This window comes from Orussus abietinus, unplaced genomic scaffold (assembly GCF_000612105.2).
Source record: "Orussus abietinus isolate OABI.00-Male unplaced genomic scaffold, Oabi_2.0 scaffold284, whole genome shotgun sequence".
NCBI lineage: Eukaryota > Metazoa > Arthropoda > Insecta > Hymenoptera > Orussidae > Orussus > Orussus abietinus.
This window is the reverse complement of record NW_019394533.1, coordinates 50,263-66,951: the sequence shown is the minus strand read 5'-3', so window position 1 is coordinate 66,951 and position 16,689 is coordinate 50,263. Positions and strand designations below refer to the sequence as shown.

The 16,689-nt window shown below is 37.2% G+C and overlaps 1 protein-coding gene across 10 annotated transcripts in view; it reads left to right on the top strand.

Moving 5' to 3' along the window:
* The window catches only part of LOC105696013 (trinucleotide repeat-containing gene 6C protein), an 84,024-nt gene that overhangs the window by 53,828 nt on the left and 13,507 nt on the right, over nt 1-16,689 (top strand). For 8 of the 10 annotated variants that reach the window (XM_023432650.1, XM_023432652.1, XM_023432651.1 and 5 more), the window contains exons 11-15: nt 2,916-3,074; nt 9,834-10,286; nt 11,084-11,404; nt 13,385-13,611; nt 14,321-14,690. In XM_023432650.1, the coding sequence (XP_023288418.1) occupies nt 2,916-3,074; nt 9,834-10,286; nt 11,084-11,404; nt 13,385-13,611; nt 14,321-14,690 (1,530 nt within the window). The remainder of the gene's footprint in view (nt 1-2,915; nt 3,075-9,833; nt 10,287-11,083; nt 11,405-13,384; nt 13,612-14,320; nt 14,691-16,689) is intronic. The other 2 variants (XM_023432654.1, XM_012418123.1) reach the window with 2 other exon arrangements.

The window sequence follows — 16,689 nt, the reverse complement described above, 5'->3', positions numbered from 1 at the left end:
AGGTCTCGTTTATGACTTTTCTCCGAAGAGGGTGTTCCGAATCGTTTCAAACTTGCCAATGTGAATATGAAGGCGATAAAGAAGGTCCCGACACCCATGAAATTTATATTTTTATAAAATTTATTGATAAGTTTTCTTAACATATTTTATAAGAAATGAAATTTCATGAGTGTTAAGACCTTTTTTATGGTCTCTATATTCACGATGGGAAGTTTAAAACGATTCGGTACACCCAGTTCATAGGAAAGTTTCATGAACGATTAAGTTTTCGGATGCCACTTTCACATCCCCTTAAAAAAATGAACTTTTGGTCACGTCCGAATTCATACAAGACTCTAGAGGTTAAGGTGATGGAAAAGTGGCATCGAAGGGATTTTGTTTATAAAACTTTTCTCCCAACTCGATTTACCGAATAGTTTCACACTTTACAACGTGAATAGGGAGACTATAAGGAAGGTCCTGAAACTCATGAAATTTCAATTCTTCTCAAATTTGTTTATAGGTATTTTAAAGATAGTTTATAAAAAATGAAATTTCGCGAGTTTTAGGACCAACCTTAGGGTCTGCATATTCACGTTTTAAAGTATGAAACGATTTGAGACACCCAGGTCGTAGAAAAGTTTTATGAACGATTGAGCTTTCGGATGCCACTTTCACATCCCCTTAACTGCGCAAAACATCACTGGTTGTTAAAGAATAGAAAAGTTAGCGATGGAATATGAAGTACAGAAATCTGTGATTAACCGTTGATTTAAAGGTGCGGGTCCATTTGTAAAAAACTTGTGCCATTTCATGCTAGAGCAATGTACTGTTGCATTTATAGCAACGATAAATTTGTCACAAAATGTTCTGCCGCAAGCCTCTTTAGCAAGTACTTGTAAGATGACTCGTGGGAGTAATTCGGTTTAGCACTTATACTCTGGCCACAAAGTTATGCAATTTTATTTGGGCTTTAGATATTTAATGATAAAAATCTCGTGTAACGAAACGGTAATTGCTGCACTTAGTGCTGCTATAATTGTATTTAAAAAAAAAAAAGAAAACAAAGGTTGGGAGTAAAACAAGAAAAGTGCGGATTACAAAAAGACTTGAGGGCAGAAGTAGTTTAGGCGCTCACGAAACACTTATGTGGGAATTAAAAATGGAAAACCCGGAATTGTTGAGAATTTCATCGTCGACATGATGAAAATATCAGAAGATGGCTGTCTTCGTGCTCCGATTTCTTTTCTTCCGTCCTATGAATCACGAATCCGGATATTCGAAGCTTGTAGCAAGAAATCGTTTTGCGCAATTTTAACCTTCGAATGCAAACATCTATAGGAGTTTCTGGTATATTGGGAGACATCAATGCCTCCTGATCAAACATTGGTGATTTCATATCTGCAGGGAAAACATTTTGTCTATCGGTATACAAACCTGCAAACCGTTATACAGCGCAAGCACTCGTGCAATTTCGCTTTCAGAATCGTAAACATTATCGGCAATAAATGTCTGAGAGCATCTCTAGCAAGTTACTTGCAAATGGCCTTGCACCTTTAAGGTGATATGAAAGCGCCATATGCATATATCAAAACTTGAAAATGTTTATAAGACTTTTCTCCAAACAGGGCGCACCTAATATTTTGAAACTTCAGCACGAGATTTCAGGGACCTTAAGAATAAACGCGACACTCATGAAATTTCATTTCTCGAAGAAAAATGTTCAATACATCCCAGACTAATACCAAGGACATATATTTTTGTTTGAAAAATGAAATTTTGCGAGCATCGCGTTCTTCCTTAGGGCCTCCTTATCACATGTTCAAGTTTCCAACGATTCTGTGCACCCAGTTTGGAGACAAGTTTGATAAACATATTGACGCTTTATATGTATAGAGCGACCCTTTCATATCACCTTAAGGGGATGTGAAAGTGGCAGCCGAAAGCTCAATCGTTCATAAAACTTGTCATAGAACTGGGTGTCTCAACTCGTTTCATACTTTAAAACGTGAATATGGAGACCCTAAGATAGGTCCTGAAACTCGGGAAATTTCATTTTTTATAATCTATTTTTAAAATACCTATAAATTAGAAAAGAATGTAAATTTCATGAGTTCCAGGACCTTCCTTATAGTTTCCCTATTCACGTTGTAACGTTTCAAACTATTCGGTAGACCGAATTGGGAGAGAAGTTTTATAAACAAAACCTCTTCGGCGTCACTTTCACATCGCCTTAACACTAGGTTTACGGGCGTTTTATATATACCTGTTTCTACGAGCATCCGTCAAATTGACGGGTAAACGAAAACCCGCATTTTCTTTAAAAAATCGTTTTATTCAAATTAAGTCTGAATTAAACAACCCTAGGCTTTACGTTTAAATGAATGATTAATAAGTGAAAAGTCCTTTTTTAAAAATTACCACGGAAATGATTGGAATGCTCGTCCTCTCATCCTCGGAGTCAGAACTAGAAAGAATGCGCATCCTTTTCTTGCTACGACACCCTTTCAAGAAGTTTTCCTCTTCACTATCCGAAGATCCTTCCATCTTTCCACTTTCAATGCAAACTTTCACTCTCATCTTCGCCTTACCCTCTCTGCAACGAAGCAAATATATATGGATTGTTTATGAAATTAGCTAGTCCGTCAATTTGACGGGTTTCGTAGAGATAGGTATACCACATACAGATTTTAATAATTAGAAGGCTTAGGAAAAAATAATTGCGTGTACAAATTCTTTGGATGAAATGATTAATTTACGATACAAAAATGGTTAAAATTAATGCTACGGTTTTTTCGGTATTTCTTTTCGAAGTTTGAATTCCGTCAAATTGACGGGTCCCGTAAACCTAGTGTTAAGCACCTTAGTTCTAAGATGACGATAAACAAGGAGACGTTAGGAAGGGCTCGGGATACAGGGTTTGATATTGAATGCAGGGCGCGGGAGTGCCCAGCGGGGCGGCCACTGGTGGCGTTAGTGGTTCCGTTGCCAGCGCCAGCCTCCTCAAGCTCCAGCAACAGCAACAACAGCAAGCCGCTGTGCAGCTGCAGCAGCAACAGCCCACTACCAATGCGCCTCAACCTCCATTTAACCAGGTGAACTGCCTGAAATCGACAAATTATTATTTAGTACCGTCACGCTGTCTGTTCTCGCCAATTTCATTCTTTTGTTCAAGCGCAGTGTTCGTTCCATGAACGAAACTGATTTCCTTAAGGGGTTACCCCACTTTGACGCACCCAAAAATTACGGTTTTCTTCAAGAATTTTTTTTTAAGAGTTAAAACGTTTTTATCCTAATTAAAGTACAGAATGAAATTTCGCGAGTTTTAGGACCAACCTTAGNATGTTTGTATATATATTGTATATTTGTGTATATATATAGAACGTGAAAATATTTACAATACTTTCCTCTAAACTGGGTGCACCGAATCATTTGAAACTCCACCACGTGATAATGGAGGCCCTAAGGAAGAACACGATGTTCGTGAAATTTCAATTTTCACAAAAAAATGTGATCTTGGTTCTAGTGTAAGCTAAATAAAAGAAAGAAAACTTTATTTTGTGAAAAATGAAATTTAACGAGCATTGCGTTCTTTCTTAGGGCCTTCCCAATCACGTGCTGAAGTTTCAAATGATTCGGTGCACTCAATTTTGAGAAAAGTTTCATAAATATTTTCACGTTATATATATGTAATATATGTATATGTCACCGTGAATGACCGAAATTGGAGAATGTCGACTTTCACCGGTGAATGTCAACAGATACCAAATACGTCGCTGAAAGATCGAATATTTCATTACATTGTTGTACATTCGGACTCTCTCCAGTGTGTGTCGACAATCACACACCGGTGAATGTCAACATTTACCGGTGTAAGTCAGAAATAAGGGTATTTAGCAAATATTTCGGACATACACGAAGCGACTATGTGAATGTTGACATTCACCGGTGAAAATCGACATTCTCCAGATTTCGGTGTTTCACTGTAACATATGTATATGTATGTATATAATGATCCTTTCATATCACCTTAAGTAATCAATGTAGACAATTATAGACATTGCTTCCCGCCTAGATTTTTTATCGAATGCTTCATGTACTTCTCGAAAAGAGCTTTAAAATTACCTACGTTGTACGATATTCAGCTTTTTCAGGTGAAGATGAAACAATGGTTCATAATATAGGACAATGAATATCATTAGTCTCGCCGATTTTAAAATGCAGGAATAGGATTAATCGCGGGGTAGGATCAGAGCTGACGAGGGACTTGGGAAAAACACGTCATGTGTCATGACTATGGAGTACTCGATAATTGCTCTCGACACTGTTTTGTTTTGTATCTGAAAGTCTGGATTTCAAGGTAGAGCTCTTATTAACACTTGATGGTATATACGCGATCACGGGGTTGACCATATAGTGTCCACTTCTCTCGGCTCGGAATATATAGCAACTATTTCAGTGGTATCGGTGTTTAGTCTTCTCGGATGATTGGATTTACAGGGTTTCGTTTCGGAATTTCTAGTCTTCTCGTTTTATATTTTTCTTGATCGTTCAGTTGGCAAATTTCTGTTCCTGGCCCGTTAAGGTGAAGTGAAACCCCCTTCAAATCAGTCGATTCGAATACAATACTTTTTTTTAAGGGTATTAGACCAAACTGTCCGAAACTTTGACACGTCACTCCTGATCATCTAAGAATTGTCCTGACAGGTTCAAAATTTGGGTTTTTGGAAAAAATTATTTAACTTAGCCGAGACCAGAACGAATATGGCGTCGAGCTCTCGTATTTCGATCAATATACAATTATCGAAGGCTCTGATATGAGAAATGAAAGGGTCAGGACAATTTTACAATTTAGAACACTCTGGTAGTCGATAAACTCCATTTGAACGGGATAAAGGCAAAAGAAGTGTTGTATGCGCTTCTGTGCTAAAACGATGGGAATACGAGGTCTCGGAGTGAAAATTTAATTGACCTGGAAATCACAGATGGCGCAGGGTGTCCCTCCACAGTCAATTAGGGCCCCAGAAAGCATGAATTCAGAGGATTTCTGGAGTTTTACTTCGATTTCTTGATATTTATTGTACGAGAACGACAGGTGGAGTATGCCATTTGGTACAATATCCAATATAATTCGACACAGCGGTCAATATAAAAACGAACGTCGGCAACGTAGGCATTTAGAAAAATCTTCTTTATCGACGTCGATCAAGTTCCTCGACGTGTTTCACTTCACTTTAATAATAATAACAACAGCCTCTGTATTAGTTGGCATTGTTCCACATTTTCGTTAATTTCTTAATGTATGCATGTTTGTTTTACAACCTTATATAGTTGTAACCACAGCGAAGACTGTGACGTATGAATTCATATACATTTGAATTTTAAAAGACAGAATGGATCGAGTTCTTTTATTGAAACTTTTGGAATTTTATTCGTGCGTTTACTCGCCGAGAGCGAATACTAACCGATACAGATTAGTTGAACATCGACATAGTTAGACATAAGTTATTAAAGGGTCGTTCCTTGGATTGTAAAAACAGAATTTTATTTTTATATCTATATATGTGTATATTTTTTTTAAAGCACGTTTGGTAAAAGTATTTTAAACCAAAAGCGAATGGGAATTATTCACAATGTTACTGCTGTGTTACTGCGCAAGTCTGATTTTATTCGGTGACGCCGATGTACCTTTGTGTCGTAAATCTCTCGGTATTGAGCAAATTGGTACCAACTATCCAGTTAGTATATAGATCAGTAGCGTATTTAAAACCGAATTTTTTTTTTTATATTTTCCTTTGAAAAGTACGTATGGTAGAAGTATTTTAAACCAAGAGCGAATGGGAATTATTCACAAAGTTACTGCTGTGTTACTGCGCAAGTCTGATTTTATTCAGTGACGCCGATGTACCTTTGTGTCCTAAATCTCTCGGTATAAAGCAAATCGATACCAACTATTCAGTTAATATATAGATCAGTGGCGTGTTTAAAATATATACTAACTGGATAGTTGGTATCGATTTGCTGTATATTGAGAGATTTACGACGCAGAGGCACAACAACGTTACTAAACAAAATCAGACTTGCACAGTAACACAGCAGTAACTTTGTGAATAAGTTACTGCTGTGTTACTGCGTATGTCTGATTTTATTCAGTGACGCCGTTGTGCTTCTGCGTCGTAAATCTCTCAATATAGAGAAAATTGGTACCAACTATCCAGGTAGTATATAGATCAGTGGCGTGTTTAAAATATATAGTAACTGGATAGTTGGTACCGATTTGCTGTATACCGAGGGATTTACGACCCAGAGGCATAACAGCGTCACTACACAAAATCAGACTTGCGCAGTAACACAGCAGTGACTTTGTAAATAAGTGTGTTACTGCGCAAGTCTAATTTTGTTCAGCGACGCTGTTGTGCCTCTGCGTCGTAAATCTCTCAATATAGAGCAAATCGGTACCAATTATTCAGTTAGTATATAAATCAGTGGCGTGTTTAAAATATATACTAACTGGATAGTTGGTACCGATTTGCTGTATATTGAGAGATTTACGACGCAGAGGCACAACAGCGTCACTAAACAAAATCAGACTTGCGCAGTAACTTATTCACAAAGTTACTAATGTGTTACTGCGCATGTCTGATTTTATTCAGTGACGCTGTTGTGCCTCTGCGTCGTAAATCTCTCAATATAGAGAAAATTGGTACCAACTATCCAGTCAATATATAGATCAGTGGCGTATTTAAAATATTAAATACGCCGTTATAAGCTGCAATCAATATGCTTGGTGTAATATTTTTGTGGGGACATTTAGAGTGAATCGGAATTGAATACGGATCATTTGCACACCAGCACTATTGGATGCGAAATATCGGACACGGCGAGAGGATGGTGTTATACGATGGTGTTATTCGAATACAACACTTTTTTTTTTAAGGGTATTAGACCAAATTGTCCGAAACTTTGACGCATCACTTCTGATCATCTAAGAATTGTCCTGACACATTCAAAATTTGGATTTTTTAAAAAAACTTTTTAACTCAGCCCAGACCAGAACCAAAATGGCGTCGAGCTCTCATATTTCGATCAATATGTTACCGTGAATGACCGAAATGGGAGAATGTCGACTTTCACCGGTGAATGTCAACAGATACCAAATACGTCGGTGAAAGATCGAATATTTCATTACATTGTTGTACATTCCGACCCTCTCCAGTGTGTGTCAACATCACACACCGGTGAATGTCAACATTTACCGGTGTAAGTCAGAAATAAGGGTATTTAGCAAATATTTCGGACATACACGATGCGACTATGTGAATGTTGACATTCACTGGTGAAAGTCGACATTCTTCAGATTTCGGTGTTTCACTGTAACAGATATACAATTATCGAAGGCTCTGATATGAGAACCGAAAGGATCAGGATAATTTTACGACAATTTAGAACACTCTAGTAATCCATAAACTTGCATTTGAACGGGATAAACGCAAAAAAGTGAGGTATGCGCTTCTATGCTAAAACGATGGAAATACGAGGTCTCGGAGTGAAAATTGAATTGACCTGGAAATCACAGATGGCGCACGGTGTCCCTCTACATTCAATTAGAGCCCCAAAAAGCATGAATCCAGAGGATTTCTGGAGTTTTACTTCGATTTCTTGATATTTATTGTACGAAAACGACAGGTGGAGTATGCCATTTGGTACAATACCGAATATAATTCGACACAGCTGTCAATATAAAAACCAACAAATATAGAAAAATCTTCTTTATCGGCGTCGATCAAGTCCCTCGACGTGTTTTACTTCGCCTTAAAACTCTAGAGATTTATGAGAGTAAATATAGAATTTCTCCATCCTGTAAAGCCGAACGAATGATTTCAAGGATAAACCTGCGTCTTTTTAAAATCGTGTTTAAGACATATCGGGTAAATATTGTTCACTCGTTTTTGCCCTGCTAACTACCTTGTGCGGAGATTACTTTAATTGGAATGAACATCTACGCAAGAAAATGAAATCCCGTATAGAGTTAATGCAGAGTAAGTCTGAAATAATTTCTTGCCGATGTTTACCCGAAAAATAATGATTTAAACTGAAAGCTTATAAGATTCCACCGATCTTCAACTTATGGGTAAGAAGAGGATGTGCGTAACAAAATATTTCGTTGACGAAAGATATTAAATAGATTATACTTCGATATATCTTTCTGAAGAAAATGGTTACACTTCAGTTATTTTAAGTAAAACCATGCACAGGCATGGATTAATACTGGCTTGTTTACTAAATTCTATATGAAAACATCATCTGTGTCTAATATTTTTTTCTCTTGTTTACTCATTTTAAACTAAACGCAGTTGAGAATTGTTCACCTTTTCAAAACTTTTGCTAAATAAATGTTTCGATAAATGCTAAGAAATAGTATTCAACAGTAGATTGAAAATCCTTCGCGTCCTTTTCTATGATGATTGTATAACCTGAAAGATTCTATACAAAAAAAAAAAAAAAACGATTTGGAGAAGTTTTTCATGCATAAGGCTGATTTTACTTATCCCCATGGTTAAATGAATCCCTAAATAATATTAATGAATTGGGCCGGTATTTAGAATAGCATATATAAATAAGCGTCTTTCTACCTAAATGAAATATTGTTCATATAGCAAGACCTTCATAAAGAAAAAGTACATTTAATATGTTGAAAAGAAATTACACAAGTTCTGCACGCTCTGAATTATTTTCTCAGTATACATTTTTTTTTTTTCCTTTAAGGACTCATTGCACAAATGAACATTGTCGCAGCCAGTGAAATTATGCATTTAATATAATTAAACAAATATTGCGTTCTAATAATTGTATAATAGTGTTGCTTTTTCATTAATCTCCTTAATTATGTTTTTTATTGCGGATGAAGAAGTATCAATTATTAGGTGCAACTAGATTTAAACGAAATAATTCCGTTCAGGTTCATCGGTATTAGTGCTTACTGTGTCGTATCGTCCCTATGATCCTACTTAAAAACGGTAACATGATACAAACAAACAGACTGATCTAAATTTGTAGGTGTACGTACACTGTCGAACATGAATGCCTCCCCTGCAGATACGACATCGCCTGTGCAGAATGGGAGGGCATTGATGTCTCCCAGCGTACAGAATATCGTATAATTAAGTGATCCCACTTTTGATGCTAAAAAAGCATTTTTAATTTCCAGGAATTAAGAGTTCTTCCCTTCCGTTGACTAGAATGTATGAACGCTGCTTTGTTTTGTTGTATTATGTACTTATGACATTGGTTTTTTAAGCTTTGGATGGCCCCGATTTTTTTTGTTTAATACTTTTGAGGATTCTATTTGTTTGAAGTTTGCTTTGCATTGTTTGTAGCCCGTTTCTCTTACAGTGATAATAGAACCATACAACAGGATTATAGAAATATATCTTATCAATTAGATTATGCGATTATTTTTCTTTATTTAAAAAGAAATCTATTTAGAGATTTCTCTGAATCGCATTTTATTATAATTCACATGGACAATCGGATTTCATTATTAGTCCTGTCTAAACAAATTGGAAAGCTCCATTTCAGCTGTACAATACAAAATGCTTGACTTTCTTATTAGTTATTAAAAATACAAATTATTATATTACACCAAAACCGATTCTTTTTACATAAGAATCGATTTGATGATACTCATAAACATTTGGTAATATATTTATACAAGATGAAAAAGTAGTGAATAATTTCCGTCGTCATTGTAAAGTTCCGGGTATGTTATGTGGGAACCAGCCATAAAAGATTCGTTGATTACGAAAGCAATGAAAAGTGTTTTTCTGACAAATCAATTTGATATCTGCCCTCAGGCATCTCGCACGCCGCAAAATCAACCCAGCACCCAGCAACTGCGAATGTTGGTTCAGCAGATCCAGCTGGCCGTTCAAGAGGGTTATTTGAATCACCAGATCTTGAATCAGCCGCTGGCGCCGCAAACCTTGATCCTCCTGAACCAATTGTTGCAACAAATCAAGGTTCTCCAGCAGTTACATCAGCAGCACTCCGTGCAAAGCTCGCTAAAGGGCAATGGGCAGACAGTATTGCAGATTAGCGTCCAAATAACGAAAACCAAGCAACAGATAGCGAACTTGCAAAATCAGATCGCAGCTCAGCAGGCGACTTACATGAAGCAACAACAGCAGCAACAGCATCCGGCAGCTCCTTCGCAGGCGTCAGAGTATTACAAGACTTCCGTTCACGATCCGATGTCCGCGTTGCAGAACAGCTTCAGCGATCTCGCCGTTAACAAGGAACCACCCGTGGTAATGATTTATCTGGAAGCTTATTAACATATTGTATAAGGGTATTCACCTATCATGTCCAGTAATGAGATACATAATTTCCCTGCATTCGAGCTCTCATATTTCGATCGATACACAATTATTGAAGGCCTTAATATGAGGAACGAAAGTGACAGGACTATTGTACAACAATTTAGAACATTCTGGTAATTGAGAAACTCGCATTTGAACGGGATAAACGCAAAAAAAAAGTGTCTTATGCGCTGCTATACTAAAACGATAGTAATACGAGGTCTGAATGGTAATGAAAATGTAGTTGAAACGAAAATCACAGATGGCGCAGGGTGGCACACTGTAGTCAATTACGGCATAAAAAATCACGAATTCAGAGGATTTATAGAGTTTTACGTCGATTTCTTTATAATTATTCAACTGAAACGACATATGGACGGCTTTACTTCATATAATTCTCAACGTAGAGTGTAACAAACTTCGATATAAATATAAATATCGACAACGTGGCACGCCAGCTTAGGTTACCACATGAATATCCAAAATGGCGTTATCACGAAAAAGGGTATAGATGAATTTTATTTAATCGACGTCGATTAAATTTCTAAGCGTCATTTATATCACCTTAAAACAACTGTTAACAAATCCGTAAATTATGTACATATAATAATATGTACAAAAGCGACTTAACGTGGTTATCAACAGAGCAGTTTAGGGTAGAAGACGCATTAGTAGTATTTGAACGGGTATTGTTTATTTCGTCAGGATGTTGAGTAGTAGATTTCTTATTTTGATAAATGTTTCAGAGTCAACAGCAGTCCAGATTGAATCAATGGAAACTACCGTCCCTAGACAAAGATAGCGACATTGCGACAAACGAGTTCTCCCGAGCTCCTGGGACCACGAGCAAACCTCCAACAGCACCCGGAGGATTGACTCAATCACATAGTAGTCCCAATTTGAATCCACTCTTGGGACAAGGAGACGGAACGTGGTCTTCCAGGCTTGGGGACAGCGGGTGGCCCGATGCCGGCAACAGCGATTCCACCGATGGCAAGGAATGGCAGCCAGGTGGCGCTGCCTTCACAGACCTGGTCCCAGAATTCGAACCGGGCAAACCGTGGAAGGTAATCCATTCCCAATACCGTCAATTTACTTGATTCATTTCCCAACAGCTAAGTTCCATTTTCTATTGGTGGTATCGATAGTATTGTTTTTTCATTTTTAAATGGCCTTTGGTATGCTTTAAGGGGTTACACCACTTTGACCCCGAGATGATACGTAGTACCGCGAAGATGTATTTTACCGTTTTGGACTCCAAAATGCCTGTACACTAATTTGAATATTACAGCGAGTTAAAGTGAAGTGAAACCCCCCCTCAAATCAGTCGATTCTAATAGAACACTTATTTTTAAGGGTATTGGACCAAACTGTCTTAAACTTTGACGCATGACTCGTGAGCACCTAAGAATTATCCTGGCATTTTCAAAATTTGGAGTTTCGACAAAAAAATTGTTTAACTTAGCCTGAACCAGAACCAGAAGAACGTCGAGCTCTGATATTTCGATCGATATCTAATTATTTAAGGCTTTAAGGGGTTACAACCACTTTGACCCACCCAATAATTACGGTTTTTCACGAATTTCTTTTTAAGAATTAAAACGTTTTTATCCAAATTAAAGTACAGTAAGTTATTATACTACTATTAAACAAACAAAAAATGCTTTTTTTGTGTTTTTTTATTTACAAAAATGGCGGCTTGAAAGGCGATTTACCGGAGCGCTGCGAAAATCGATGATCGTGCGGTGGGCACGATAACTCAGTCCAGGTTTAAGTTAGAACAATAAACGAAAAAGAATTAGTTTCCGTAGCCGAAAAGCTAGCGAAATACCTAGCCGTTTTCAAAAATATGCATTTTTCACAAAATGGCATCGATTTGAAAGGAAAGATACGTATTTTGTCCTAAATTTCGTTAATTAATGTTGCATAAAAAACGCGAATATCAATACATTGAAAAAACTATACGTATTTCGCTAGATAAACATATCACGAATAAAATTAAAAAAAGAATCAAGACGAGTGATTGAAAATTGGCGGAACTAGAGTGCCCACCGATTTTTAAAATGCAGTTTTAAGAAAAACGCGTTTACACCTATACACCTGCCCACCGCACGATCACCGATTTTCGCAGTGAGCGAGTTTAATAGTAGTATAATACCTTACTGTACTTTAATTAGGATAAAAACGTTTTAACTCTTAAAAAAAAATTCTTGAAGAAAACCGTAATTTTTGGGTGCGTCAAAGTGGTGTAACCCCTTAATCAACTGGAATTAAATATATTCCATATATTCAAATGTTTCCTGGGAAATTGTTAATGTCCTATTCCTTCTCTTGTCAGTTGTTATAGATTCGGTAACGTAAATAGTAACGTTCCTTGTCGTATATTGGGTGATATACTCAGAAACAGAAAACTGCAATGTCCCTTGTAAAATTTGTAATTATCGCCTGTACTGATGACAAAACCTATTCAATGTTCCAATATAGAAAGAATGTCTGTACAGAGAAACGTAACTACGGTTTGCGTACAGAAACTATTATTTCTTATTTATGTTTAAAAACAATGTAACAAATATTTTTACAAGTAACAATTCCGTGTTCTTCGGTTTTCTTCCAAAGCGAAGGTTCGGCGCGTTTCATTTCCCCCTACTGATACCTAGTATCATTTCAGAATGGTTAAAGTTAGTAATTTGAGTAGTAATACTCATTCGCAAGAAAATTAATTAAAAGCTCAAAATCAACTTCATGATAGCTAATCAGGACTACCAACGGATAAAATGCATCCCTAATAAACGTACCTGCATCTTAAACTTCACAGAGGGAATTCTGTTAATAGAAACTTTAATGCAGTAATCAGTTTTATCGTAGGATATTACGAAATGACATGTCAGAATGGCATTTTACCGCATGAAACAGAATTCTTACGCGATTTGTCAACTTTGTCCGTTTCCATATTTGGAATTCTTTCCTGTTAGTTGGCACTAAGTTTGATAGAAAAAAAAGAATGATCGATTAAGGTCCGGGTCCACCTATATTTCATGTCGTTTTAGGGTACACAGATGAAAAGTATCGAAGATGATCCCAGCATCACTCCCGGCTCGGTAGTGCGGTCTCCTCTTTCTTTGGCTGCCATCAAGGACCCGGATGCCATATTCTCATCCAGCAGCAAGACTTCGCCACCACCGCAGACCGCCAATGTCGACACTTCTATTCCAAGTCTCAGCAATTCTACTTGGAGTTTCAATCCACCAGCCACGACCCCTAGTGCCTTCACAAGGTAACATATGTGCCCATAATTATGAAAGTGGTCTAAGTCATATATTTTTTGTTTCGAGATGTTTAATGGATTGCATTTGAATAATTTAAAAAATATTTTTATATTGTGCAACATTTTAATTTAGAATTTTATTAGTCTTGATTAATGGAAATTTGTTTTTAATATGAAATTTTGGGTGAATTTCATACGAAAATGTTGTTTTTAAAGTGTGAATTGACTTGGACCATTTTCAAAATTAACCGAATGCCCTATAAATAACTTAAAGCAATAAAAAAACTACGAGTTTTATTAGAAACTAGTCAGAGTATTTAAACTCAATAAAAAGTTTGTCTCCTTTAAGACGCTCATACAAACAAGGAATTTTTTGTTGTAATTGATTAGGTTGAAGGGTACTTTCAATAAAACTTCTTATTTCTGGGGATTTGTTCCGTCCGAAAGCTTCATTTACCGCAATAAATACAAACCTTCCATTTTCAATAAAGTCACATCCTCCAAGGGATTAAATGCAAAAATTTTCGTTAAAGTGGATCGTTATTATCACGTTAATTAATTAAATGATAGACTTCCTCGGAGATCTTGAAAATAGATTCTTTCTCGTATTTATGGTGTACAAATTGAAATCCTTAAATAGTTTAGAATTGTATTAAAAATGCGAAAATTAGCATAGGAAAATAGTGCGTAGAATGAAACGTGAATTATTTAACAATAGCTCGAAGAACACTTGGGGGGATTCGGCGCCTCCTCCAACTGCGGTGACGTCAGAACTTTGGGGTGCTCCTATGAGCAAAGCCCGTGGACCACCTCCAGGATTGGGCAGCAAGGGCGCTGCTAATGCCAGCAACGGATGGGCCGGATTAGGAACCGTAGGACGTTCCTCCAGTTCGTGGGGTCTTCAATCCGCCGGAGGCAATTCCGGCTGGGTGTCCACCTGGCTTCTGTTAAAGAACCTGACGCCACAAATCGATGGGTCCACTCTGAAGACGTTGTGTATGCAACATGGTCCCGTTCAGGACTTCCGGCTGTACTTGAACCATGGGATCGCTCTCACCAAGTACTCCTCCAGGGACGAAGCCATCAAGGTTGGTTCTTTTAACATTTTAACTGAATTTCTTTTATTTAAAATGTGAAACGCGACGGATATGATGTAGGAAGATAATAGTAGGTTTGTTCGTTTTGCCTACACTTTCTACACTTTTACGAAAAGTGTACACTTTGGCGTTCGTTTTGACGGAAATGACGCAACGTCGCTGTTCGTTTTGCGAGGGCATCTACCCCGAGTGTACACTTTCTCTACACTTTCTACCCTCGATCCCGAGTGAGTGTAAGATGTTATAAAAAGGTTTGTTCGTTTTGCCTACACTTTCTACACTTTTACGAAAAGTATACACTTTGGCGTTCGTTTTGACGGAAATGACGCAACGTCGCTGTTCGTTTGCGAGAGCATCTACACCCAGTGTACACTTTCCCTACACTTTCTACCCTTGATCCCGAGTGAGTGTAAGATGTTATAAAAAGGTTTGTTCGTTTTGCCTACACTTCCTACACTTTTACGAAAAGTATACACTTTGGCGTTCGTTTTGACGGAAATGACGCAACGTCGCTGTTCGTTTTGCGAGGGCATCTACCCCGAGTGTACACTTTCTCTACACTTTCTACCCTCGATCCCGAGTGAGTGTAAGATGTTATAAAAAGGTTTGTTCGTTTTGCCTACACTTTCTACACTTTTACGAAAAGTATACATTTTGGCGTTCGTTTTGACGGAAGTGACACAACGTCGCTGTTCGTTTTCCGAGGGCATCTACCCCGAGTGTACACTTTCTCTACACTTTCTACCCTCGATCCCGCGCGAGGGCAAGAAGGGCAACCCGGGAATTTGGCGGCAAATTTCAAAATTGAAAAGACCAAGAAACAGGAAAATATAAAATTTATGCTAACAGCTTAACGTAATATAAATAGAAGTTATTAGTAATGCATCTTCTTCGTGTATAGAACGATTTAGCGTTTTAGTTTTGTACATAATGTTTGAAAAAATTCACAATAATTATGTATTACTACGTAACCGCGGTTGGAATGAACTAAACTATAATTTTTTAACTGTGTAGTTAAATTATTTTTCATTCTACTGCAATAATATTCTGACCCTTATTGATCCTCAATACCTGAAATTCGTGAAAGGAATTTCTTCTACAATTACAAGGTAATAAAACGAATTGTAGGATTTGAAGAAAACGAAAACGGCTCAAGAAGGAAGGCTGGAAGAAGCATTACATTTTCGTATTCGTCATCGTCCGATACGGATAACCTCAAAATCGCGTACCTCTCTACTAAATTTTCTGGCGTTCGGGACGTCAACGAAAGTGTATCTACCCTTCTGCACTTTTCAAGAAAAGTGTAGTACCCTCGTTACCCTCGAGTGTAGAAAGTGCAGTCAACGCGAACAAACCTAGTGCTATATGCACTTATTGATAAAATGAGTAGAGGTGGAGCGTGACAAATTTCATTACAGATATTTTACACTATGCTTGGACCAGGCAGTAAAATGTATGGGGCTCTGGCGGCAATATAGTGAGATATTACTCTCTTTTGTGCTTGTGAAAGAATAATACTAAATATCGTATTTTATTTCTTCATGAAATGGACAGGATAACTCAAGACGGTTAACATATTTTGGAATGTGCGGTTCTACATTTCTAGAATGTTGAAACAATCGACACAGAGGCGTCGATTTAAAGTTACAATTTGTTAACTAAGAATTAATATTGCCCAGCATTCCAATGAAACTTAATCAAGACTTGATACAAATAAAGGACATGTGCCTGCAACTTTTGTGCAGCTTTATTAAGTGAAATTTAGATTAGTGGTTAGGAGAAAAAATCTGGTAAAATAACGTGAACTTCTAGAAGAAGATATCAAGGATAAACAAACGACTAATCTTAAGATGAAGTGAAACACGTCAAGGAACTCGATCGACGTCGGTAAAAAAAGTTTTTCTAAATACCTACGTTGCTGACGTTTGTTTTTATATTGACAGCTGTGTCTAATTATATTGGGTATTGTACTAAATGGCATACTCCACCT